We start from the raw sequence: 24,947 nt of genomic DNA, 5'->3' as shown, positions 1-24,947 counted from the left end.
ACCAAACGAATCAGACCTCAACTGCATGCTTACCTCATCCTACACATCATCGTGTATTAGAACACGTCTTTTACCACTGGGAAGCTTTTTACAGTGGCTAATTGGTCTTAAAAAACCAATATCCAGCCAAAAGGATCCTGAGTCTCGAGTTAAATTTTGTATGAAACATGGCAAAGCATGATTATTTCTTTGTTTCAGAATATTCAACTTAAAGGGTGACAGAAAACATCATATATTTCTCAATTTATAACAGTAAGAATAAATTTTTTTTGGCTTAGTACTGTATTAAGACATGAATTTCTTTTTGATCCGATTTTATTCACACAAAAAAGAGGGGAAATTTTGGTATATGTAATTTTGTTTGAACTGGCCCTGATCATTCTTTCTGTTTCTTAATTTGAGGTTTTTATCATGGAAAATAATCTTCTTCCGAGACAGATATATACATGACGTCCGGGTGTGGTTCATCTATCTTTAATTTGTCATTAAAAAAACTCCCGAGTTAATCTCTGCGATTACATCACATTTTCGTCACATGTTGCTCATATTTTTGGATGCTCAAACATTTGGAGATGAACAATTAATAATTAATAAATATCCCCTGAAGTGATCGAGTACAACGTGCAGTGCCTAATCCATTAATTTCATCACTTAAATGCCTACATTTGATGATGAAAATGACCAAACATACCGAACTCACTTTGGTTGCCCTTGAAATTGATTATTTAATGTAAAGGACTTGAAATAATCCATTTGTAGCCGCCTTTCCACCCTTGGCCCATAACTAATTCTTGAGTCACAGTGCAGCAATCAGTGTCTCTCTTCTCACTCAACACTATTATATAGCTAGCTAGGTCTATAGCCCTTGGGATATCTAGCCACATGCACTGTCCCAGGTTCTAACTTCACCAAAAAAACACCAAACTTATTTGGCTTGTGTTTGTTTAGGCATGGGAGATCATGGCTGCAGTGGTAACCTTCCTCCGGGATTTGTTTTCAGCCCCACCGATGAAGAACTTGTCCTTCACTTTCTTCATCGCAAGGCCTCACTCTTACCTTGCAACCCTGACATCATTCCTGATCTTGGTCTCTATCCCCATGATCCCTGGCAACTTGAAGGTAATTCCCTTTATCTCTATATATCTTGATCTTGGTTTTTTCTTTTTTAAACCAACTTGGATTTTTTATTTTTTTTTAATAAGATGGGAAATCAAATGAAAGTTATTTCCCATTGCCTAGAAAAATGGGGAGAGGGGGGCAAGAAAGTTGCTATGTTGGTTCAAAGAAAAAGCTAAGTTCCTGTTATCTTTTTGAGTGAACAGGCAAGGCTTTGTCAAGTGGAAACCAGTGGTACTACTTTAGCCAAGTGATGGAGAACCAAGTCACAGAAAATGGGTTTTGGAAGTCATTAGATACTGAAGAACCTATATTTAGTAGTGCTGGTAAGAAGGTTGGATTAAAGAAATACCTTGTGTATTGCATTGGTGCTGAAGGTGTAGAAACAAGCTGGATGATGCAGGAATATCATCTTTGCAACAGCAAATTGAGCAGCACATCTTACAAGAGAAAGAAAATACTAGTAAGCAAAACCCTTAATTTCTTTTAATTAAGATACAATATAAATGCCAGATTGATGAAATAAAATAGTAATCTCCGACTAATATCTCTTTAATTGTATGATATCTATAGGATTGCCATCAATGGATCCTGTGTCGAGTCTATGAAAGGGAGGGAAGTTGCATCCAAAACGTCGGCAATACCACTGATGATGATGACGGGACTGAACTTTCATGTCTAGATGAGATGTTCTTATCAATGGATGATGATCTTGATGATATAAGTTTTCCAAATTAGTTTCAGTATATTGTTTCAACTTATGTTAATGAATCATGTGTAAACAAGTGAATCTTTGTATGTTTTTAATTTAGATAAAACAATATTATTATCTTTACTTAGAGAGAACTATATATATGATGGAGTGCTTCGGTTCGTGGCATTCTAGTTTATTTTCACTATAAAAATTCAGCATTTCCGATCAGTATTAAAATAGAACAAGTTATTATGATCATACTAATTGAAATTAAATTTATCCTTGATAAGGTCTTATGCATACCCAAACAAGAACATTGACGAGAATTTCATTCTTACAGCCAGCTCCGAATGGATTTGAGTCCAGGATATCAACTTAGGAGCAAATCCTTAGCTACATAAAAAAAAAAAAAAAATTGAATTGATCATGAGAAATTTCTTGCATGTTGCCCGAGTGTCATGTCTTTGCGAGAAACGGAAGGATAAAAGTTGAAAAGGGGAGGTGCCCAGCTGCTACCACAATATTTATTGTCTTGCATGGCTTACTTTGCCCCACCATTTTCTGCTTTTAGTATTTGTTGTCCGAACGTCTTTGCCTGAGTTTTGCTTAGTCTAGCATTTTGTCATGCATGATGTGGGTGTCTGTATATATACTTTGAAGGATGTAAAAGTTGTAATCAACTTTTGATTTTAGCTCAAGTGGAAATTGCTTTATCATCTTTTAAACTATTTGTATGCATACGATATTTATGTTAGAGTTCCACACTATTAAAGGAAACGGAATGAGTGGGATAGCATAAGGAAGCTTTGCATACATTATCCTCACGCCATTAAAACCCGTACCGACATGACTGGTTAATCTAAGACCTGATTTATTTAAGATTGAATCGGTCAGATAGAATAAAAATTAAAAAAAAAAAACTTGATTGATTTGGTTAAAAATCTAGATTAATATAAGACCTGGTCTATTCAAGACTGAATCAATCAGATAGAATAAGAAATAAAAAAAATAAAAAAACTTGACTGACTTGATAAAAAATTCAGGTTAACTTGCTGATCCAATTAACTTGAAATTGATCCTGTCAAAACTCAGCACTCAACCCATTAACTTTTTTTATATATGAAACAAGGGTCAAAATAACATTATTTTCATCTCTTTTTTTCTTTTCAAAAGGGAAAAATTGATGTTGCCCCAAGTGTTCTCTCATGTTAACCTCAAGTTAGGTTTTACAACTATATCGTACTTTACTATCTTAGATAAGTTATTAATTTATAGTTTTAAACTAGACTGGGTCCGTGCTATATTACAAATTTGTATTTTTTCATAAGAAAAAATATGTTTAAGCGACGCAAGCATGTTTCGTAGAGGACCAAAGTGAAAAAAACAACACATGGCAAATATGATTGAATGATGAAATTAATAAAAAAAAAAAAAACTTTCTAAAGAACCAAAGACAAAAGAATAAAAACCAAAAGAATAGGAATCAAATCCAAAGGCAAAATAAATTGAGAGGCAGCTCTGAAAATTTGAAGGGTTGGGCATGAAAACCGAGGGGTGAGAAAGAAGAAAAAAAAGATTGTCAGTACCAAACTAAATGTTTATTCAGGACATGAGCCGACTAGCCATGGAGGAGATGTCGAGAGGAATCAAACAACACCCTAAAAGTTATCTTTTGGTTACCAGGTTATGTCACACGTGCAACCCAAAAACTATGACAATCATTCATGTAATGTTGATACATTCAATCCATATATCAATTTTGTTTGAATATTTATTAAATATTAAAGTTCAAATTTACCCCCAGTCCCACCTAAAAATAACCCAAAAAAAAATAATCAAGGCGAAGATAATGAAAATGACCCTTGATAAAAGCTTTTTTCTTGACCTCAGGGCATTCCAGTTACTTAATTGTGCATTTAAAGTTGAGATAGCAAAAATGCCTCTTTATATGTCGGGTCTAAATTGTTTTTATTCTAAGAGTATATTTGTGTTTTTATTGTTCAAAAAATAATAAAAAGTACTAACCACCCCATCAGTTAGACCAAATTTTTATATCATGAGAGGAGAATTATAGTAAAAAATAATGTTTTTACCCCTTCTCTTTTAATTTAATAAGGGCTCAATTAAAAAAAAAGGGGGAGGGGTGTAGATTAAAGAAAGATAGCTTTTTAGATGCTAATTCGATTCTACATCATTTTCGAAGCCCACATCACTCAAAAGCCTATTGAATTTCAAGCAATATCAATTTACAAATGTGTTTCAAGTTTTCATGTTTAGAATTCGATAATACTAAAAGAGAGAAATATTTATATTGCTATTTCAAAGATACTATGAATGATCATTATTAGGGTTGTTCAAAAAAATAATTCATGTGCAATGTTTGTATTATTTGATCTGGCTTAATATATACAAATTAAAATCAAATAATATAAATATTACAGATAATAATAGGTTAAAAAATCTAAAAAATAAATATTATAGATTAGATGATAAGTCAAAAATTTTAAAATTTAGATAACCTAACTCAACTAGTATAGTTTAACCCTCAACTGACTTCATCCATCAAATTATATTATATTAATAGAATAAACACAAGTTAAAGAAAAGTAGTTTAGTAAACTTAATTCAGAAAATTTAAGTCTAATATCTGTGAATTTAAATCCATTAATCATAGTATCCAATATTAAATCTACCATTGATGTAACATATAATTACTTATGTCATCTGTGACTTATTTTATATTAGCAATTTTGGGGCTAATTTATTCAATTGATATTTTAATTCTAATTAAGCTCATTCATAAAAAATAAAAATAAAAAAGATACCATTCATATTCATATAAAAATTGACCTTATATCCAATCTGATCAGATAAAAAAATTAAATAAGTAAATTGAGTTTATAATTTATAAAATATTATAAGTTAGATTAGATTATGGATATAAATCCAATCCAGCTATACATCCCCCATGAACACCCATAAATTCATCATAATAATGATAATAATAAAATTAGTATGAATCATATAAAATCTTATTAAATAACAAATATACAACTTACATACTTCCTCAATCCGGCCCATAATAAGCAGGCACAAGAAATTAAATCCTAAATGTAATTAAATAACTGATTTCCAGTTTATTTCTAAACGAGAGAAGGACGTATTTTTATGCTCAAATATAAGGAATTACAACTAGAAACAAATACAAAAGACATATTTTTATACAATTCTGATTTAAAGAACAAATAAGAAATAAATCTCAGTTCATTCGCTATCATAGTTCGTCGTGGCCAATTACTTTAAATTGAGGAAATAGCTAAGCTAATTATGATGCATATGTCCAAGTAATCACCACCGCTAAGAATACAAAACCCATTTTGTTAATGATTCAACAAATGAAAAGGCGATCTGATGCACATTACTTATTGATTGGAAATCTATGATGAATATTGGGTCACAAAAACTAAACTAAATTGTTTGTTTCTGTATGTTTGGATTCAGATAATAATTAGAGATGAATTAATACACTGTCGGGTCTAAAAGGGGACAAAACAATTGCCACTTTGAAATAAATCAGTCCTTTAGCATCTGTAATATTATTGATTATGCACTCTTTACTTTTTGTATACAACTTTAGCATCCATATTTTCAACCGTTGAGAGCTGACATCTTTCACCTTGTCAATAAGGTATAAGGACCCTCTCCTACCGGTCATGGACATCGATGGATCAAAATCTAAAGCATCATCGATCTTTGGGGAAATGTAGGGTGCTGAATCGCTCCATTTCAACATCAAGCTTCACAAATTTCAGCTTCAGAATCATAAACTATAGACTGAACAAATCTGTGGTGCCTATCCAGTGAAACACATCATTGATCATCTCACCAGACCAGACCCTACCAGTATCTTGGATGGAGTTTCTGTCAAGACCTTCCACGAACCCAAGGCAGCTGATCCACCTTCCCGTATGGTAAATATTTCGCACCCGAGCATACTTTTCTGACGAGAGTTTAGAAAGAAATGGCTAGTATGTGCTCATCCTTTGACGGATTGTATCCGAAACTGGCACCAGTACTCCCATGCTCAACAAAAAGTTTCCTTCAGTAATGCCGAAGTTGGTGTGTGCTTGGATTGTATTACGTATGTAGAAATCATTTTCCCGTGAAGACAAACCAAATCATGTCCTGAAGGATACATTGCGAAGGAATGTTGTACGTACAAAGAAAGCCAGCCAATCATGCACTGCCATTCCATTTGATAGGTGCGCACATACGAGTAATAATTATTCCACATTAAAAGGGAATGAAAACAATAAGGTGATTATTTATAAAATGGACTCCTAACCTAATAGTCTAAATTTTTAGGTTAAAGTATTGTTCAATCTCATATGTAAGCCCTCATGTGTGCAGGTCCAAATGACCCTTCAATGCATAATTCCTCAACAAACAGTCACGGATCCAATGATTTGACTAGGTACAAGTGGATATAGGTGTTTGCATAGCCAATAATGTAGTATTGGCTAGGACGAGTATAAAGAAAAGTGTGGATTAAATTTCAAGATTGATGCCTTCATGGTAAGATCTAGTTGGAATCTTGAACAAAGAGCAGATGACTTGTGGAGTAGTAAGATGCGGCTTATAGATTAGGAGCGAATGGTGCGCGAACTCCTAGCTAGATGAGCAAGTTCTTCAAAGAGTGGTGAGTTTTTTATGTTTATAATACTCTGATAACAATTATCGCACTTGGAATTGTTAAATACTTCTGCTAGAAGAGAAGTTGTGATGGAATGAGTCTCGCTCCCATGCGAGAGTAATAATTATCCCACATGGAAAAGGGAATGAGTAAAGTGAAGTGTTTATTACATAAGATGGAACTATAATCCTGTAGTCTAGGTTGCTGGATAAAAGTGATGTTTTTTAGCCCTCATGTACGCAGGTCTAGGTACAGGTCAAAGCGACTCCCCAATGAAGATCTCCACAACACCCTTACATCCAATCAGAGTTGTTAGATCCATTTTGGCTTAGTCAGATTGAACCAATGATCTATTAACTTGGAATCTAGCCTGTTTGGTGGTCCTTTTCAAACCAAAATGACCATTGACGTGATCAAATTCAAGTGATTTGACATGCAATTTCATCATTCCATTAACTTGGTTGTGTCAATTTTAAGAATTTTTTTTTAATTTGTGTTTAAAATAACCTTGTTTCAAATTCTTTTACTTTTTTTTTAAATGCTTGTTTTAATATTAAACCTGGTTGGTCTACGATTGTAAATTGACCTTGCAAACTTACCATCCTGTCTTGAGCCGGGTGTGATAACTTCGCATCCAACAAGGAAACATGAACTTTACTTTCTTTTCTCGGCACAAACTAGCTAGGGTCCTGCTGGAAATTGAACAGAATAGAGTCGCGCTTCATATAAAGGCACTAGCACTTGTGAGAGTTGTCAGAATGAATGGAACTCGTTTTCTCCTCAGGTTCTTTGCATAATACAGCACAAAAACTAGTTAAATCCTGTTGGAACACCGAGAGCTTTGTACTTGTTCGGACCAGTTATGGTGTAAGCTTATAAAGTAAAGAATCGGAGATCAAGATGCACCCTTGTTTAGACACACACCTGAACCTGCATAGAGTTTCACTTCTTACAGCTAGTCTTGACAAGATATTTAGGATGACATCTTCTGGTACATTACGGCCAGCCATATTTTTCATCTGGGCAGCGTAAAACAAATAGCTATTTTACACTTACTCTTTTTATCTGTTGTACATATAGCTTTTTGGCTTTGCTTAGACCGTGGAAATAGAAATTGGATTGGACTATAAATTCCAAAAAGGATTTGATTAATCTCTAATACTTTTTACATCTTAATTAGTGTTGGTTTCAACATTGATTCTAAGGAAGAGCATGGAAGTTTGTCCAGATGACTAGATTCCAAAAACTAGCGAACAGCGTTTATAGTGGCAACTTCAAACGAAGTAATCAAGATTCAGAATAGAGAGGGATGTAGGCAGATTCAGCTTCGAAGTATAGCTCAAAGAACAAGCATCAGCTGAGAGGCATAAATAACAGTAGCACAGATTATATTGGATAACGACAACAACGATATGATTAAGAAGAAGAAAAAACTATCAAGAACTTGCGGCCATGTTGTAAATCTTCTAACACAAGTATTTAATTAATAATTAGTACTTGTTTAGCGTTGAATTGGAACAGGTTCATAAGTATAAATGGTCAGATTCATGATTTGATTTCTGAGAATCAACTTAGAGAAATCCAGTATTTCTTGTATCAGAATAAATAGGAATGGTCCGTCAGTTCGGGATTCATCTCTAATAAGGGGCCAGGTCACACTAATATCAACTGAACCTAGCCATAAAACCATGTCTCAAAACCCCAGCAAAGGACGAGAGTCGAATTGCTTGCGTAAAAATTAATAGTAGAATATGGCAGCAAAATGAAAATACAATTCTTTAAGATTTTTGGGGTAAAGATTTCATCCATCCAATAAATTAGATAAATTTTTACCGAGTAAATATCAATAAAAAATTTCATCGTAAAACGGTTAATTATAATAGTGTCACTTGTCCAAAATAACCTAGCTATCTGGGCTGATCAATCATCTTAAGGTTTAATTCTGGTGGCTTGTTTTGGTTTCCCTTCCTTTCTGCTTGTGTTCAGCTGGCGGTGTTCTTGGTTGTAGGATCATTGCCCTGGTTTGAGGTTTTCGGCAGGGCTTCAGTTTTCTTAGCAGGAATTGATCAGGTTTTTTCTGTCATTCTGGCTTTTCGATCCACCCATCTCATGTTTCCTTGTAACTGGACGATTGGTTGATTATATTATCTTTCAAATCCTTCTCAGCCATCTGACCCGCCTTCCGGCCTTATGCTGAACTTTTCATATCTGAACCCACAGTTAATCTGATAATTTAAAGGTTATGAATTTAAAAAACAAAAAGAACTAACATAAGCATAATATCCATGAGAAAGTTTGTATAAGAAAAGGTATGTGTTAATAAATTTTATAGGGTTATACATGAGTTTAATACCATGATAATTTATGATAAAATATTTTGATGAAAAAATATGAAACCACTTTGAATTTTAATTTCAATTATTTAGTTTATTTTTATATTTTTAATTTAGAAAACATATTTTGAATTAAGGAAGAACTTTTGTTGATTTTTCAACTCTTCTAACTACATGTAACAAATTAAAAAATATAAAAGATATTGATTTTTCTAATATACAATATTAATTGATTTGTTTCAATTTAACATATTAATATTTATATGATTTTGATTTTGATTTATTTCACTATTAAAAAAAACTTATATAATTATTTGATTAGATCCTTTGCAATATATACCCCCAGGACATGAAATGGTAAATATAATAAAACAAAATGTAAATTTAGTTGCAACGAGTCGTCTAAGTTTAGCTATAACTAGATAGGATGATGATAGGGCTTTTTAAAAAGTAAACAAAATATTTGAGACTAAGGTTATTGTTTTGAATAGATTTAATAAGCTTGAATAATTTATTAATATAATTATAAAATAAAAGGGCAACAACAATTAAAAAGAAAAGGACAATGATTAATAGAAAAAAGGGCTTGTCAATACCATGAAAAGATACTCTATAAATATTATTAAAAATCACTTTAGAAAAGGATAAAAAAACTAAGTCGAGTTAACATGTCAAACACGCGGTCAATTTTTAAGAGCGTCATAATCCCATACAAAAAAATAAATAAAACATGGAGGCAACTCCTAGACAAACAAAATAATTAAAGGCGAAACAAAAAAAATATTGAATCAACCCGAGTTAACTTAACTAACTAATGACTCAGGATATGAGATCATAATAACTACATAGAAAGGGAAGAAGAAAAACTCATGAAGTTGAAGGCCCAACAATATAATATCAAATGATAAAATTAAAAAAATCTAAAAAAAATCCAAGTCTATTTAATCTTCTAATCTCGTGTCCTGTATCATGAGATCGGATTACCTTATAGAAGGCAGACCTGTAAAAATCACGATGCAAAATTCCCAAATATATAAAAAAATTAAAAATAAACAAAATAAATAGTAATCAAAATAATGAAGATCAAATATGATTCAAAAATAAAATGAAATAAAACAATAAGGGAGGAAATTGAAAAATAAATAAAATCAAGAAAAGGACAAAAAAATAGCAAATAAAATAATGAGGACCAAATTTGTTATTAATACCAAATGAAATAAAATAATGAGGGATTAAATTGAAAAAAAAAACTAAAAAAAATAGCAATTACAAAAATGATAACCAAATTTGATATATGGAAAAATCAAATAAGGATGAAACTAAAAAAACATTTCAATTCTATAAATTAATTGAAATAAAAAAAAATTAAAAGAATATAGATTAAATTTGAAGAAACACCAAGTTGAAGAGCTGGTCTGAAAGATCAAAGGGTTTTATGTAGAAATTGAGGTGGTGAGGGAAAAAAAGAAAAAAAAAAAGGTTGTCGGCAATAAACCAGTTGTTTGTTGTTTACACACACCACTCATGAAGGGGATGCCGAGCATATTCCAACTCTACCCTAGAATTTGGTGTTAGATCAAAGGGCAACGTTGTACACGTAGTTCAAAATCTAATGATAAACTCATGTGCTGACACATGCATTACATGCATCATTAACTTTTTTAATGATATTTAAATTTGATATTAGCCCATGTGATAATTATAAAAAAATCATAATAAAAAGACAAAAAGATCCTAATAATAAGTTTAGAATTTTTTGTTATTAGGATCAATTGAATCATTTTACTATTTTTTTTAAAAAAAAAAACTAAACATGTCCTGGATATCAAACAATTCTTTTCTTTTCTTTTTGTTTTTTAAAGATAATTTAATCTTTTTATGATGCTAAAAAGGCTGATAATTGATTTAACTCTGATCAATTTGATAATACTAAATCATCCTCATGAAAAGACTATTTTACCTCTTATTTTAATTATTATTGGCTTATACTATAAAGGATAAATCATTACATTATAATAATCCACAAATAATGAATCTGAATCTGCCTGCACAATTAATCATTGAGTAACCTTAGTTTTTCTTATAATTAATCTATAATTTTCTAAGCTTGGATGGACATTTAAAAATAACATTATTTTGATAAAAAAAAATAATAAGTGAGTTTTGTAATTTAACTCATCACAATCCTTGAAGTTTTAATTTATGTAATTTGGCCCATGTGTATTAAATGTTTCAACCTTTTAGGTTAACAAAACACGTAATTTTCCAACAAAAAAATTGTAATTATATTCAATTTAGTCCTTAAATGTTTTATTTATTTAATTTGAACCCTTCATATAAAATAACAAGTTTATAGTTATTTTTATTTCAGTCCATTAACTTCTAATTTATTCAACATACTCCCCACATATTAAGTTTATTTGTGATATTCATTTTAGATTACAAACTCTAAGCCCATTCAATATAGTCATTGTGTATAAATAATACAAGATATTAATTAAACAAATTGATGGGCGAGACAACAGGATTTGTCCATAAAAAAAAATTAAAAGATTTATTTGATTATATTCTTTGAATGAAGAAAAAAAAGTTTCAATCAAATTTGACTTGCGTGATTATATGTTCTGAGTGAAAAAATAAAGGTTTATGTCAATTTCTCATTTTTCTAAAAACACGTATAACAAATTAAATAATTAAAAATTAACACTTCATACTAAAGATTTTCTAATGCATGATTTATCAATTCAATATACAATTTATTGATACTATAAATATTTTTCAAACTTGATCTTGATATATTTGAAATTTTATTAGAACTATTATAATGCTAGTCAATTCTACAGAAGGGGGATCATTTTGTCAAGGCCTAAAGATCATTGACATATATAAAGGAACCAAAACCATGGATTTTTGCAGATTAGCAGAATGACATTACTATTATGCATCGGATAATACATTTGAATTCACAAGTTGCAAGAGTTTCATGCTCAACATACATTGAGCAAACATAGAGTGGAAAATTCAAGTCACGTAAAACTGATTTGAGTTGCTAACAAACTTAGCAAAGGAAATGACTTCATTCATCAGTAGAATCACAATGATGAAGCTTTCTCCTCTATGGATTCTCTAACTGCCTTCAAAAGTGATGGCATCAGTTTCTGATTCGTAACAATGATGCCTGTGTCAAGATCCAGGTATCTTCCTCTTGAAAAATCTAAGGGGTTCCCTGCAACATCTATGACCAGACCCCCAGCTTCTGGCAGAGTAATTTAACAACACATTATGTTAACAAGATGTTCATTCAAAAATTCCAGCACTAAAGGCCTATAATAATGTTAAGTGTCTGCAAATATTAGAGCATATAGAATTGAGGAAAGCAATTATTCTAAAGCTCTACGAGTTACAGGCTACATCAGTCCTTAACCTGACTTTAGTGTATGTGAGCCCAAGACATATAGGCAAAACGAATATTTTCTATACCTGATACAACTATGCATCCAGCAGCATGATCCCATATTTTTTCACGGTAACCTTTATGTGGAAATCGCAAGTATATGACCCCATCTCCTCTAGACAGAGCGCCATACTTTGCTTGGCTATCAATTCTAACTGGTGGTGCTTTGACACCAAGTTTCTGTCCAAAAATTAAATGTTTAGAGTATTGCAACTAAAATCTTTGTTTTTTTAAGGGAGTGGGGTGGGGGGAGTGATCATACTGTGACAATTGAACTAGATAGATCATGCATGGAGTGTGCTGCTTCATATGATTCAAAGAGCGATGCTTCTTCAGGATTGTCAGTAGCGCTGACTTGCACCTGTACAGTAACAAGAAGACATTTGATACAAATCACAGACAACCAGGAGAATGCATGTCATCTGGAAATAATCCATTAGGTGCGCTGACCTTCACTGCTGAAGAGCTATCCAGTGGCTGCATGTAAGTTCCACCGCCAACTACAGAAAAGAAAAGGCAACCAACTTCGCCAGGCAAAGAAGGCTGAGAGCCACCAGCAATGGAAGTTAACGGAAGATTGGGACAAGCCAAGACGCCCAACACTACTGTCCCTTCATCTAGCAATGCTAAAGCTATTGCATATTGATCTCCTCTTAAAAACCTATATTAAATCCCATTAGCAAGATTTAACTTTCCAGTCAGTTCATGCAAATAAAAAGGAAAAGAATACCCTTGCAGAAAACCACTTTTCTAACATCAGCTGCTATTTGATTGCCCAACTCAGCCAATTCTGGAGGAGCTAGACCTCGTTTCAAGCCAGAGACATGTAGCTCAAGTTCAACTCATTTTCATCTTTCTCTGGCTCTCAGCATGAATTTGACTTGTTTCACTTAAATGTGAACTAAGTCTGGGCTCTACTTGTTTATCAGGATAAACAAGCCGAGCTAAGCTTAGCTCTTGCAATGGAATTCAAAATTAAAAGAAAAAAAAATCTCGAGCTCATGTCTTACTCAAAATAAGTTGCACATTCAACCAAAAGCATGCATGTTGTAGTTAAGAAGAACTCCATCCTATTACAGTGTCCAAGATGCAACTTCTCACATTGCCAAAATCATGGTACGAAACAGCTTCATAGCACAACTATTCATGCCAAAACCCAAGTTTCAAAACTCACCCTTTAGTGCCATCTATTGGGTCCAGAACCCAGTGTCTGCCTCGAGAACCACCTTCAGATTTTCCACAGTCAATGGCCTTGACAATATCTTCAGTGGATAAAGTAGAATCACTATATGATCCATCGCTAGCTAGAATATCGTTAACAAGTTTTGTGATTCGCTCTAGTGTTTCCTGGCCACCATCCTTGAGGAGATCTTCTGAATCCTAGAAATATTCCCCAAAGGATATGTTGGTGAATTTGATATATCAACAATGAAAAGGAAAAGGCTTGCGCATCTCAGAATAATTCTGAATTTTCACCCATCTACCTCCTCGGCCACTAAGGAGAATTGTTCAGAAGGAAGCTCCCGCTGCAGAGCATAACTAACTAGTGCTTGAGAGCCTAGAATCAAACGAAAGTGCCAAAAAGGGTTATTAGCTAAGTTGCTTTTGTACCAACCCTAAAAGCTGAAAGAAGTATATTCAGAAAATAAATAGTCTAAAGCCTAGAAAAAGGCTTTGTTCCAAGCACTGAAACAATGAAGAATTCAACTAAAACCCAACAGCTTTGGGACTGCAGAAGCAAGACATTCACATGTTCACAAGAAGAATCATTACAGTTAATGTGGCTCTCATTTATAATACAATTTTTAAGCAGATAAGAACTAGCATATGCCAAGATGACAAACCACTCATATGCTCGTATAGATAGGGCAGCACTACCACCCATAATACTCAAGTGGGTTTAAACAAACGGATACATCCCAGCTCCTAAACTTGCACATGAAAATAGAAAATAAACTTGATCACAGCTTGTCAGGTGCTTTTTGAAATTATATACATAATTTTAAGAAAACAACATCCTATGATAAAACATAGCCAAAAGTATCAAATCATCAGGCTATTGACTAAACAGTAACTTCAAATCATCTGAACAAAATTTAACAGTCTATCAGCGAAAAGGAAAAATAAAGTGCTTTGCACATAATCAACAAGAATACATAGGAATGTTTAGCAACAAACCATAATCAGCAACAGTGACGGGACTTTTATCTGATTTTGATTGGACATCTGATTGCAAGATAGCTTTTTGCATCTTCTGAGGAAAAACAAAAATACATGAAATCCGCTTAAGATAACAAGAAAAGGTACACGCATGCAAACTATCTAAAACATTTGTGCCAGGATGCAAAATGTCAAATCACCTGTTCTAAAAAAGGATAACGTCATGTTAATCAGATATAGGATATATAATGAAACAGTTAATCACAAGGGGACCAACACAAGCCATGAAAATCAGCTTCATTGGTCTGAAAGGGGAAGAAATTATATAGAACGCACACCAGAAACAGAGCGTAAATATGCAAATAAAAAACATGAGAATCAGTTTCCCCGCAAAAGCTATACTAAAAAGCATCACAATAGCTAACTCCCCCTGATGCCAGCATTATTTCCATTCAACCATTTCCATTTCTTCCTCTCTTTTTTCCATTTCAATCATCCATCCAAACCCTCTTCCAAACAAAATTCAATAAAGTCTCAAGAAACAAACTTTAATCAGAAAATGAAAAACCAAATAAAGTAAAAGCTTCACACTCCAAAACCCACCACACAGTAATAACATATGGGTCATGCTGAAATAAAGATTTCACACTCTAAAACCAGCCACTAAAATCCTTCAACAACTAAAAACACAATATCTAAAATCCAAACAGACCCAACTTCCGAAAAAAGTACAAGAAAAGAAAAGGAAATACAGGGAGAGGCAAAGAAAGGGACTTCACCTGGCAGAGGCGGGCAGCAAGAGAGACAGCTTTCTTGGCAGCAGCAAGTTCTTTATTGTAAGACATTGAAGAGAATAATACTCTTGGAATTGAGGTTTTGCTTTTGGTTTTGTTAGAGAAAAATAAAAGGGGAGAGGAAACAAGAAAAGGGTTTTTCGTGATTGTGATTTCGGGTTTTGCAATAATGCTAACAAGATTTATGGACGTCCTTCTGCCCTTCTTCTTCCTTTTTTTTTTAATCTCTTTTTTTTTCCGTGTATTTTTAAAAATATTTTTTATTTAAAAATATATTAATATATATTTTTAATATTAACATATTAAAATCATTAAAAAATATTATTTTGATTTTTTTAAATCAAATATATTCTTAAAACATTTCCAAACACTGAAATAAATCTTCACCCATATAATTAGAGCATGAATCATGACGGATTGAAGTTTAGGACTCGTTAATGGAGCATGAAACTAAAACGAGACTCAGACATGAGATTTCAGATTATATGAATATTTTTTTAACCACCAAAAACTAATCTCTTAGAACATGCTTTTCCTTTTTATTACGTTGGAGAGCATAATTTCTAACATATAAATGGATTACAAAGAAGAGTTAAAATGTAAATTCCAATAACACAAAACTTAGAAAAATAGAGTATGAAATTTTTTATTATTATTATTATTATAGGTGTTCGGATTAATTTACACACACATTAACTAATCTCACAATTTCTGAATTAACAATTATATAAATTTTCAGTGATCATCGTATTATTAATGATATGGCTTAAAAAAAATTTATTTACTTATTTCTTATTCAATTGGTTATTCAACACAATAATTTATACATCAATAAAAAGAAAAGTTATAGATAATCTTATGTATGTATCTCTATCTCGATTTAAAACATTCCAAAGAAATAAAATTCTTTAAAAATTAACAAAACCTATAAAACCTTTTCTTGTTAATAATTTCCTTGTGAAGTATGCAATGCAACAATGTCTTTTATGAAGAGAATTTAACGTTTCTTGTAAGCAAAATTTACAATTAAGAAGTAAAGACTCAATTTAAGATTTTTGATAGGATGGTAACCCAATTGATATATATATATATATATATATATATATATATATATATATATATATATATAAACCATATATAAACCAATAGATCAGGGACCAATTAATCGAGAAAAGGGTAATACGTTTGAGACTAATTCAAGGGAAGAAAACAACCAAGTATTTGTATATCTTTGAGATTCAACAAAGACGTTGGAAAAACTTCAACTAGTGGAAACATCTTTAACGCATCCATGCCATCTATTCATAATTCAAGGGAGGAATTTGACTTGTCTAGTTAGCTAATTGCGACATGGGATTTACTTGCCTAAAATAGACTTCTCTTCTACTTGGTTTAGCACCACATAAAAGAGCTTCCAACTGGGGCGGGCAGCCACCAAAGTTAACCGAATTACCTTCTCCTTCAGCCCTTTCCCTCCACCCCATCTTCCACTCTTTCCTCATTTTCACAGACATAACCGAAGCAACAGGCGTTCGTTCGTTCTTCTTCTTTTCACTTGCATCTCTATCAGAACCAAAAACCTCACTTTTCATCTCAAATCTCATGTCATAGTGGTAGTGGTGGTTTAAATATTCATATCTATCAAAGAAAGGTAGTGGCAGTGGACTTGACTAGAACAGGAAGCTTTGGAGGAAGTTGGAACAGGCAAAATGGACAACCAGCTAATGACCACAGCCAACAAGACGGTGGAAACAATAGTCTGCTATGCACCAACCATGATAACTACGAATGGTATATGGCAGGGTGATAATCCTTTAGATTACTCTCTCCCTCTTTTCATCTTGCAGTTAACTTTGGTCGTTGTCACCACTCGCTTGCTTGTTTACATCCTCAAACCACTTCGACAACCTCGTGTTATCTCGGAGATCTTGGTGAGTTTTATCTTCTATGATTCGTATAAAAGGGTAATTAACTTGTTTGCTTCAATGACGAGAAATTCCACCTGCTTCCGAAAACCTGCAATGCAATGAACATATATAACAGGGAATATGGTTTCAGTCAATGTGTTTATGCCGTCACCTATCAAGCATTAGTTATAACAAGATCATGAGATTACAGTTTCATCGTTTATATCATGTTCCAAACACCATGCAATTTGCTTAGTTTTGTAGAGGAAGTTATAGCAAGAACATTTTAATACGTAGGAAATTTCTTGCCTCCGATTCTAATAACAGTGGCAGTACAGTTACAGCAACAAACTTCATTCTAGAGAGTTTCTGTATCTGGTTCTATCTTATGCAACGATTTGTAGAATGCATGACATAATAACAAAGGACGCAAGCCATCAAGCCACAGTTTAGGATTTGTAGTTCACAAATGGAAATCTTTTGCGGAATCATACTTGCCGTCATTGTTTGTGAAAAAAGGGTCTAAGCTGGACAGTTGGGAAAAAACAATAATCTCATCTTCAAACCTGAATTCACTAGAAAAGATAGTATAAGAGGCATGAAAAGGGCCATTCTTTTGATGTCAAAGCCTCTTTTGCACCCGCTCTGTATTGTACCCTCACGTTCATATCATGCATCTGGCATATCATATTTCTCGAAGAGACCCAAGACACTTGGTATGATCCTTCAAATGTAAGGAAAAGTGTAGAGAAAATAGAAGGTAACCGTGTTTCATGTGGGTACGAGTTTGGACCAAGTGGGAGCATGATAGCTAAAAGCTCATGAATTCTGTTACAAATTTCCTTTATTGTTGATCGATGTTTTGTCTACGTATCTACTAATAATATTGATGTCCTGTATAATGTTCACAGGGAGGAGTGATATTGGGCCCATCGGTACTTGGGCGCAGCAAAGCATTTGCCAACACTATATTCCCTCTACGAAGTGTGATGGTGCTAGAAACAATGGCAAATATGGGTCTCCTCTACTTCCTCTTCCTGGTTGGAGTAGAGATGGACATTTCAGTAATCAAAAGAACTGGGAAAAAAGCCATAGCCATAGCCATTGGGGGAATGATCTTTCCCTTCTTTATCGGCCTAGCGTTCTCTTTTGCTCTGCACAAGGATTCACAAAGCTTGAACCAAGGAACTTTCGTACTTTTCCTTGGTGTTGCCCTCTCTGTCACTGCATTCCCTGTACTTGCAAGAGTTCTGGCAGAGATCAAACTTATCAACACGGAGATTGGTAGGATTGCCATGTCTGCAGCTCTTATCAATGACATTTGTGCTTGGATTCTGTTGGCTTTAGCTATCACCTTGGCTGAGAATAAAAGTACTCCCTTGGCTACCCTGTGGGTGATACTTTCTAGTTTTACATTTGTTCTTATCTGTATCTATGTTATTCGACCAGTCATCTCATGGATGATTAGTTCAACTCCGGAGGGAGAAACCATCAGTGAGTTCTACATTTGTCTCATTCTCACTGGAGTAATGATCTCAGGATTCATTACAGATGCCATTGGAACACATTCTGTCTTTGGAGCTTTTGTATTTGGGCTGATTATTCCAAATGGACCTCTTGGAGTTACTCTGATAGAGAAGCTTGAAGACTTTGTTTCAGGGCTTCTGCTTCCTATCTTTTTTGCTATGAGTGGGCTCAAGACTGATATAGGGGCTATTAATGGAGTCACAACATGGTTAATTCTAATACTAGTCATAATTATTGGATTTGCTGGTAAAGTTGTCGGTACTGTGCTCGCTTCAATGCTCTACCAAATGCCTCTCCTTGAAGGGATTACTCTTGGTTTTCTCATGAACTCCAAAGGCCTTGTTGAAATGATTGTCCTCAATGTTGGCAGGGAACAGAAGGTAACAACTTTCAAGAATGTTTTTTCCATTCGTTCTTCAAGTGTTTCCTCCTCTAATGTTCATGTAGAATCTACACGTGATGGGATTCACATGAATGTGAAAGAGGGAAGCACCGTACCAATCTCTCTTCTGTGTTCACACAGGCACATTACCACAGTAATCTCTCTTCTGTGTGAACACAGGCACATTCACGTGAATATGGCACATTGGAAGTGATATTGATAAAACACAGATGACTTGCAGGTCTTGGATGATGAGTCCTTTGCAATGATGGTGATTGTAGCAGTGATTATGACCGCAATCATCATCCCCTCTGTAACAGCCATATACAGGCCAGAGAAGAGGTTCCTACCTTACACACGAAGAACAATTCAGAGGTCAAAACGAGATGCAGAGTTTAGGGCATTAGCATGCGTACACACTCCTCGCAACGTCCCAACAATCATTAACCTCTTGGAAGCCTCCCACCCAAATAAAAGGTCCCCCATGTGTGTCTACGTGGTCCACCTAGTTGAACTCACTGGTCGCGCCTCGGCCATGCTTATAGTTCATAATACTAGAAAATCTGGCCACCCAGCCCTCAACCGCACCCAAGCTCAATCTGATCACATCATCAACGCATTCGACAACTATGAACAAAATGCAGTCTGTGTCTCTGTGCAACCCCTGACTGCCATTTCCCCTTATTCCACCATGCATGTAGACATATGTAACTTGGCTGAGGACAAACGGGTTGCTTTAATTATCCTCCCTTTCCACAAACAGCAAACAGTTGATGGTGGAATGGAGGCCACCAACCCAGCTATCCGAATGGTGAACCAAAATGTATTAGCCAATGCACCCTGCTCAGTTGGGATTCTCGTAGACAGAGGGCTAAGTGGGTCTACTCGTTTAGCCTCGAACCAGGCAGCTCACCATGTAGCTGTACTATACTTTGGGGGCCCAGATGACAGAGAGGCGCTATCATATGCATGGAGGATGTCTGAGCATCCAACAATTAACCTCACCGTGATGAGGTTCGTTCCAGGAGAGGATGCAAAAGCACTTGACAACCCTGGGATGCTCAGTGTGGAAACAGAAAATCTAAAAGAGAAGCAGCTTGATGAAGACCATGTTAACGAATTCAGGACCCAGACTGCTCATAATGGTTCTATATTTTACAATGAAATAGTGGTCAGCAATGGTGAGGAAACAGTGGCAGCAATAAGGTCAATGGACAATCATCACGACTTGTTCATAGTGGGTAGAGGACAAGGGATGATATCACCACTTACGGCAGGTCTTACTGATTGGAGTGAATGCCCAGAGCTTGGTGCGATTGGCGATTTGCTAGCATCATCAGATTTTGCAGCAACAGTTTCAGTTCTGGTGTTACAACAGTATGTGGGGTTAGAGCCAGATGGGGAGGAGTTAGGAACACCTGATAGCCCTGCTCAACTAGAGGAACCGTACAGCAGTGTACAGATGGCAAATAGGTCAACGAGGCTCCCTGTTTTTAGCGCATAACCCCAAACACCACCATTCTTAGCAATGCATCACGGGTTTCTCTAAATGAAATAGAGTCAGAAAATATAATCTGGATTACAGTTTGTGAAAACTCTGCCAGGTATAGTTTGAAAGTCTCTTACTTAGCCTTGAATTCAACTTTTAGGAAGTATTTACTCCTTACAACAGGATTTTTTCCTCTCATCACATCAGAAGTTTTCAATTGCGATTTCCAAATCCATATGAACTGATTCTAAATTAATCTTAAAGAAACACATTAAGAGCAAATCATTATACAGAATGCGGAAGCAGGAAAACAAACAAAAGCATAAAATAAGTGCAGCACCGCGGTTAGGTCTAATATTTGAAATTTATATGATCGCATCCATTGACTTTACACTATAGTAGTCATGTTGGCACTCATGAAATTATTAGCACAGAGTTTGATAAAGACCTTACAAAGAAGTTGTTTGCAGCACAAAATTCTTCAGAGAGACTGTTCCGGAAAACATCTCAGAATTGCACCTACAAAGTGTGAATGTTTGAGGTAGATTTCATCTCACAATTACAAGTTTCACATAGCCCCACATGGATATCATCTCTTGAAGAACAGCTGTTGATGGAAAATCGTTCCCTATTTTAAATCCTTTGTTAACATCTCAAACAGAATGGTTGTGTGAGGACCATGATTGAGAATTGTTTGATCATCTAGGAAGCCGCGAAAAATAATCAACTTGAATTTGGGACATCTATTCGAAATCTTAGTGAAGGACTGGTGAATGCAAGATGTTCAGTTACATTCCAAATCATTGATTACAGGCTAATAATCATCTAGCTTTTAGTATCAAGCTGGTTAACCAAACTTTTACACTAAAATAGCTTGGCTAGGATAATTTATTCCATCAAGAAACAACATAGAAAATAAACAGCTAAAGGAAAGACAAGAATCTCTCTAAAATGTAATCTAAAGCTTCTTCCATGCTAAGAATTGCTCTTTTGTTGGACTGGAGTATAATCTACAGCTTCTTTACCACAGCAGTACAGTTGTTGCCTTCAGCCAACAATTCTCCATTGTTTTCAATATCTCAACGGGCACTGAATTGAGATGATAGGGAATAGAAGATCAAAAGACAAGCAAATGCATTCTTCAGATAAATATTATCAAACATGTTGTCCGCAATAATGTCAAGAACCCAGAAACAGAATTACCATTTGAGATTTTGTTAGTAGTTTAATCATTAGTGTCTCCGGACAAGAAATAAAGAATTTTGGTTCTTTTGAAGGACTCTAAGAATATAGGCCTGTGATGGGCTGAATTCACTGGACCCTTTTTTGCTAGGAAAATATAATATTAGTTGATGGATCACGGATAGCGGCTTGGCTCGGAAGTGATTGGCTTGTGAATTCTTTTGTGCACTAGTGGCCTTTGGATGTGGTTAACGTTATTTTTTTCTTTTATTAGTTTTAGAGTTAAAAATATTTTTAAACTAATTTAGATATTAACTAAAATTAAACATGATTTTTAACAATTTTATAAACATATCCCCCCATTTAATATGATATTTACATAAATAAATAAAAATATAGAGAAAAAAAGTAAAACCTTCTTAATGATAATGACTATTAACTACAAAACTAAAATATATAAGTTTTGTTTAACACTTCATATGAATTTTTTATTCATTTGATAATGTATTGGTTTTGTAGCTTAGCTGGTTAGTGCACAAGTTGGTGGCAAAAGATCATGAGTTCAATTCTTATTGAGCATGCTATCTTCATAACAAAAACTATATGTTGCTTGTGTTTATTTTAAAAAAAACGGGGGGGGGGGGGGGATACTTCCATAACTTCTCTTACATTCCCCTTTTAATTTTTTTTCATTTATTGTATATTATTTTTCTCCTATATTTTACTAACTTAAATAGTAAAGTGTCCTTTGTGCTCGTAAGAACTAGTTTGGAAGAAATATCATGAGTAGCCCAAGAACCTAGCCTTGGAAAATCTAAATACTATCTTAGGTTTTCTCACGACCTTATTAGTGGCGTTGTATGTGAAACACTTAAAAAAACGAATTCATTCCCTTTAACTCTTCACTAAAACTCTTTCAATGACTAACGAAACTCCAAGATAAAAAAGTAACTTATGTCCCCACAACCAGTACACCAACTCCTTTAGATCTCCAACAACTCTCATATCAAGTGCAGATACACAATGATATTGTTACAACTATAAAATTACATCTCCACACTTTTCCTTCTACATAACAAGTTTCCTTGCATGCAATACTAAGTGTATAAAAACAACTCCAATTCCTTGAATAGTCAAGGTAGAATGGTATGCATGCAAGTAGGCACAAAAATACTTGCTTTTCTACACTCAAAAGAAGCTACACCCATCATGAAAAGCATTTCTAAATTGAATGCTCTGAACAAGAATCTAGTTATCTTTATCTGAACTTAACTCATGCACTTCTTCTAGAAAAAGACCTAAATGTGAGACTAATTAACAACTTTAGGATTTTCTAATAATAAGCACAATCCCCCATCAAGTAAGAGAGTCTCCACTTTATCATAGAATACTGCACACTAGTCTCTTTAAAGATTGCATCTCATTTAAAACTAACCTAGGCAAGTAGGATGAAGTCACAAACCTTAGAAAAGATATACAAAATATGAGAAATATACTAGAGCTTATCACACAAGACAATTATGCTATGTGGAAAGTTATTTCAACAATGCTTCATGGATCTGTTTGTGTATGGTACCATAACAAAGTCTAGCTTTGTCATCTACTTTCATGATCTAAGTGATATTGTTGAACTCTTCGTCATCATGCATCGAGAAGATAAGAGCACCATGACATATCTTTAAAAGTTTAATGAGAAAATACTCAATATAGAAAGACTACTTGAACTCATTGCTGTAAAAGTCCTGATTAATGGAGTCTACAACTATTATTTATGAGAAATATAATATATTTTTCCTGATAAAAATCTCATTTGTGTGAAATATGCAATGAAAAAATATATCAAAATGGAAAAAACAAGCATGATTAGACAAAGGAATCCTCATGTTCAACCACAAAAAGCAGAATCTCTCCAACGTCATTATTCTCCTACTAAGACATCCACTAATGGACATATTCATGATCTCTTGACATTCCTTAAACTTTTAACCATACTTTTGTCTACCACATATAGAGGGGTGTTAACTACTATCAAAGGAAAAGAATTTGTACAATATTCTTCTCCCATGAAAAACAATACGAACACAAGGAACCCTGATAAGTTTCATTTTTTTCACTGTAACCTTAGGCATGACACTAAAAAATATCACGCCTTGAAGAATAAGATAGAAAGATTGATTGTCAAAAGTTACCTCTAGCAATTTGTGAAAAGATGAACAAAACTAGAGCAAAAAAATAAAGGAAAATTGCACATTTGATGAGCTACTTGAAATCATATAATCTTCATGAATTGTATCTAAAGTTGCATTGAAAATTATTTTGAATATTTTTTTAAAAAAAATAGTTTGTCTTTGTTGCCTTTAAACAAAAATCTCATCTCAATATCTCTAATAAAACAAAAACAAATAGTCTATATAAAAATCTTTATATCTTTAAACAAAAAATTTTTATGAAAATTTTTATGTCTCTAATGGAAATTCTTCATAAAAATCTCCAATGAGGATCTTCATGTCTATGGTAAAAACCTCATGCAAATATCTTCATTCATAATATTTTGCCATGGTTGCAACGATAACATGATAAAAGTCTTTCAATTTGCCCGCAAATTCAAATTCTAGGAGGCAAATGATGAATTGCAATTTAAAAAAAAAAATAGTTTGTCATGCATGACATATGCTAGCCATGCTAACTATTTAGGCTTAGCCCAGCCTAAACAGTCATTTGGGCCAAAGTCCAAATGGTTGGCCTTCTAATCATTTGGGTTTGCCAAACAACTAAAAATCATGGGTGTTTGGCCTAGAACAGCTAGAATCCTGATATTTTAAGTCACAAATCATCCAATATTATTTCGACAAATACCTCTATGCATTTTTTATAGGTTTCTCATTAGTCACACACATAAACTTTTCATGCATATAATTTTTTCTATGCACCTAAACTTTTTATATGCAGAAAAGACACTTTTTCTATGTCAATGGCGCTTCTTATCACCACCGATGACTACTAGCAAGCATGACACAGTACCTGATGACCCAAATTCTTATGAAAATATTTTTCTTCTCCATGAAATAAGCTCAAAAATTGGGAGTGTAAATGCACTCGGTCATTAGGTACGAGGGGGAACACATAAGTCCTAGCAAAAAATCCTAAGTCTTGAATTCCATACTCAACCCATTAACAGTCAGGCTTGTAATCTCATACATGACCATCAACCACTCA

General features: G+C 33.9%; 3 protein-coding genes across 4 annotated transcripts; 2 read left to right on the top strand and 1 right to left on the bottom strand.

Moving 5' to 3' along the window:
- Positions 1 to 765: 765 nt before the first annotated feature.
- On the top strand, positions 766 to 2,006 carry LOC133672259 (NAC domain-containing protein 104-like). Its single transcript, XM_062092627.1, has 3 exons — positions 766 to 1,119; positions 1,323 to 1,579; positions 1,690 to 2,006. Exons 1-3 carry the CDS (start codon positions 951 to 953, stop codon positions 1,852 to 1,854), a joined length of 591 nt encoding a protein of 196 aa, XP_061948611.1. The 5' UTR covers positions 766 to 950; the 3' UTR covers positions 1,855 to 2,006.
- Positions 2,007 to 11,743: 9,737 nt separating this feature from the next.
- Positions 11,744 to 15,432, bottom strand: LOC133672656 (SAL1 phosphatase-like). 2 transcript variants are annotated; one of them, XM_062093138.1, is made up of 8 exons: positions 15,230 to 15,432; positions 14,469 to 14,544; positions 13,775 to 13,848; positions 13,465 to 13,670; positions 12,741 to 12,951; positions 12,553 to 12,651; positions 12,317 to 12,470; positions 11,744 to 12,092 (listed from the first exon to the last, which is right to left on the bottom strand). In XM_062093138.1, the coding sequence occupies exons 1-8, from the start codon at positions 15,293 to 15,295 to the stop codon at positions 11,929 to 11,931; spliced, it is 1,050 nt and encodes a 349-aa protein (XP_061949122.1). In that variant the 5' UTR covers positions 15,296 to 15,432; the 3' UTR covers positions 11,744 to 11,928. The 2 variants fall into 2 exon arrangements, with proteins under 2 accessions (XP_061949122.1, XP_061949121.1); XM_062093137.1 differs by having other exon boundaries at positions 14,469 to 14,541; positions 15,230 to 15,426.
- Positions 15,433 to 16,953: 1,521 nt separating this feature from the next.
- On the top strand, positions 16,954 to 20,710 carry LOC133673297 (cation/H(+) antiporter 15). Its single transcript, XM_062094038.1, has 3 exons — positions 16,954 to 17,175; positions 18,063 to 19,058; positions 19,302 to 20,710. The coding sequence occupies exons 1-3, from the start codon at positions 16,954 to 16,956 to the stop codon at positions 20,562 to 20,564; spliced, it is 2,481 nt and encodes an 826-aa protein (XP_061950022.1). The 3' UTR covers positions 20,565 to 20,710.
- The last annotated feature ends 4,237 nt before the right edge of the window (positions 20,711 to 24,947 follow it).

This window comes from Populus nigra, chromosome 14 (genome assembly GCF_951802175.1).
Source record: "Populus nigra chromosome 14, ddPopNigr1.1, whole genome shotgun sequence".
Classification (NCBI taxonomy): domain Eukaryota; kingdom Viridiplantae; phylum Streptophyta; class Magnoliopsida; order Malpighiales; family Salicaceae; genus Populus; species Populus nigra.
This window is presented reverse-complemented; position numbering and strand designations above follow the sequence as displayed.

What these genes read in the sequence shown, in the direction of transcription:
- LOC133672259 (XM_062092627.1), top strand. Translation starts at nt 951, where the DNA reads ATGGGAGATCATGGCTGCAGTGGTAACCTTCCTCCGGGATTTGTTTTC. An exon ending in TGATCCCTGGCAACTTGAAG is followed by an intron (nt 1,120 to 1,322) that starts GTAATTCCCTTT and finishes TTGAGTGAACAG; the next exon opens with GCAAGGCTTTGTCAAGTGGA. An exon ending in ACAAGAGAAAGAAAATACTA is followed by an intron (nt 1,580 to 1,689) that starts GTAAGCAAAACC and finishes TGATATCTATAG; the next exon opens with GATTGCCATCAATGGATCCT.
- LOC133672656 (XM_062093138.1), bottom strand. Translation starts at nt 15,295, where the DNA reads ATGTCTTACAATAAAGAACTTGCTGCTGCCAAGAAAGCTGTCTCTCTT. An exon ending in TCTCCTTAGTGGCCGAGGAG is followed by an intron (nt 13,671 to 13,774) that starts GTAGATGGGTGA and finishes GAATATTTCTAG; the next exon opens with GATTCAGAAGATCTCCTCAA. An exon ending in TATCTAGTTCAATTGTCACA is followed by an intron (nt 12,471 to 12,552) that starts GTATGATCACTC and finishes ATTTTTGGACAG; the next exon opens with AAACTTGGTGTCAAAGCACC.
- LOC133673297 (XM_062094038.1), top strand. Translation starts at nt 16,954, where the DNA reads ATGGACAACCAGCTAATGACCACAGCCAACAAGACGGTGGAAACAATA. An exon ending in GTGTTATCTCGGAGATCTTG is followed by an intron (nt 17,176 to 18,062) that starts GTGAGTTTTATC and finishes TAATGTTCACAG; the next exon opens with GGAGGAGTGATATTGGGCCC. An exon ending in ATGTTGGCAGGGAACAGAAG is followed by an intron (nt 19,059 to 19,301) that starts GTAACAACTTTC and finishes GATGACTTGCAG; the next exon opens with GTCTTGGATGATGAGTCCTT.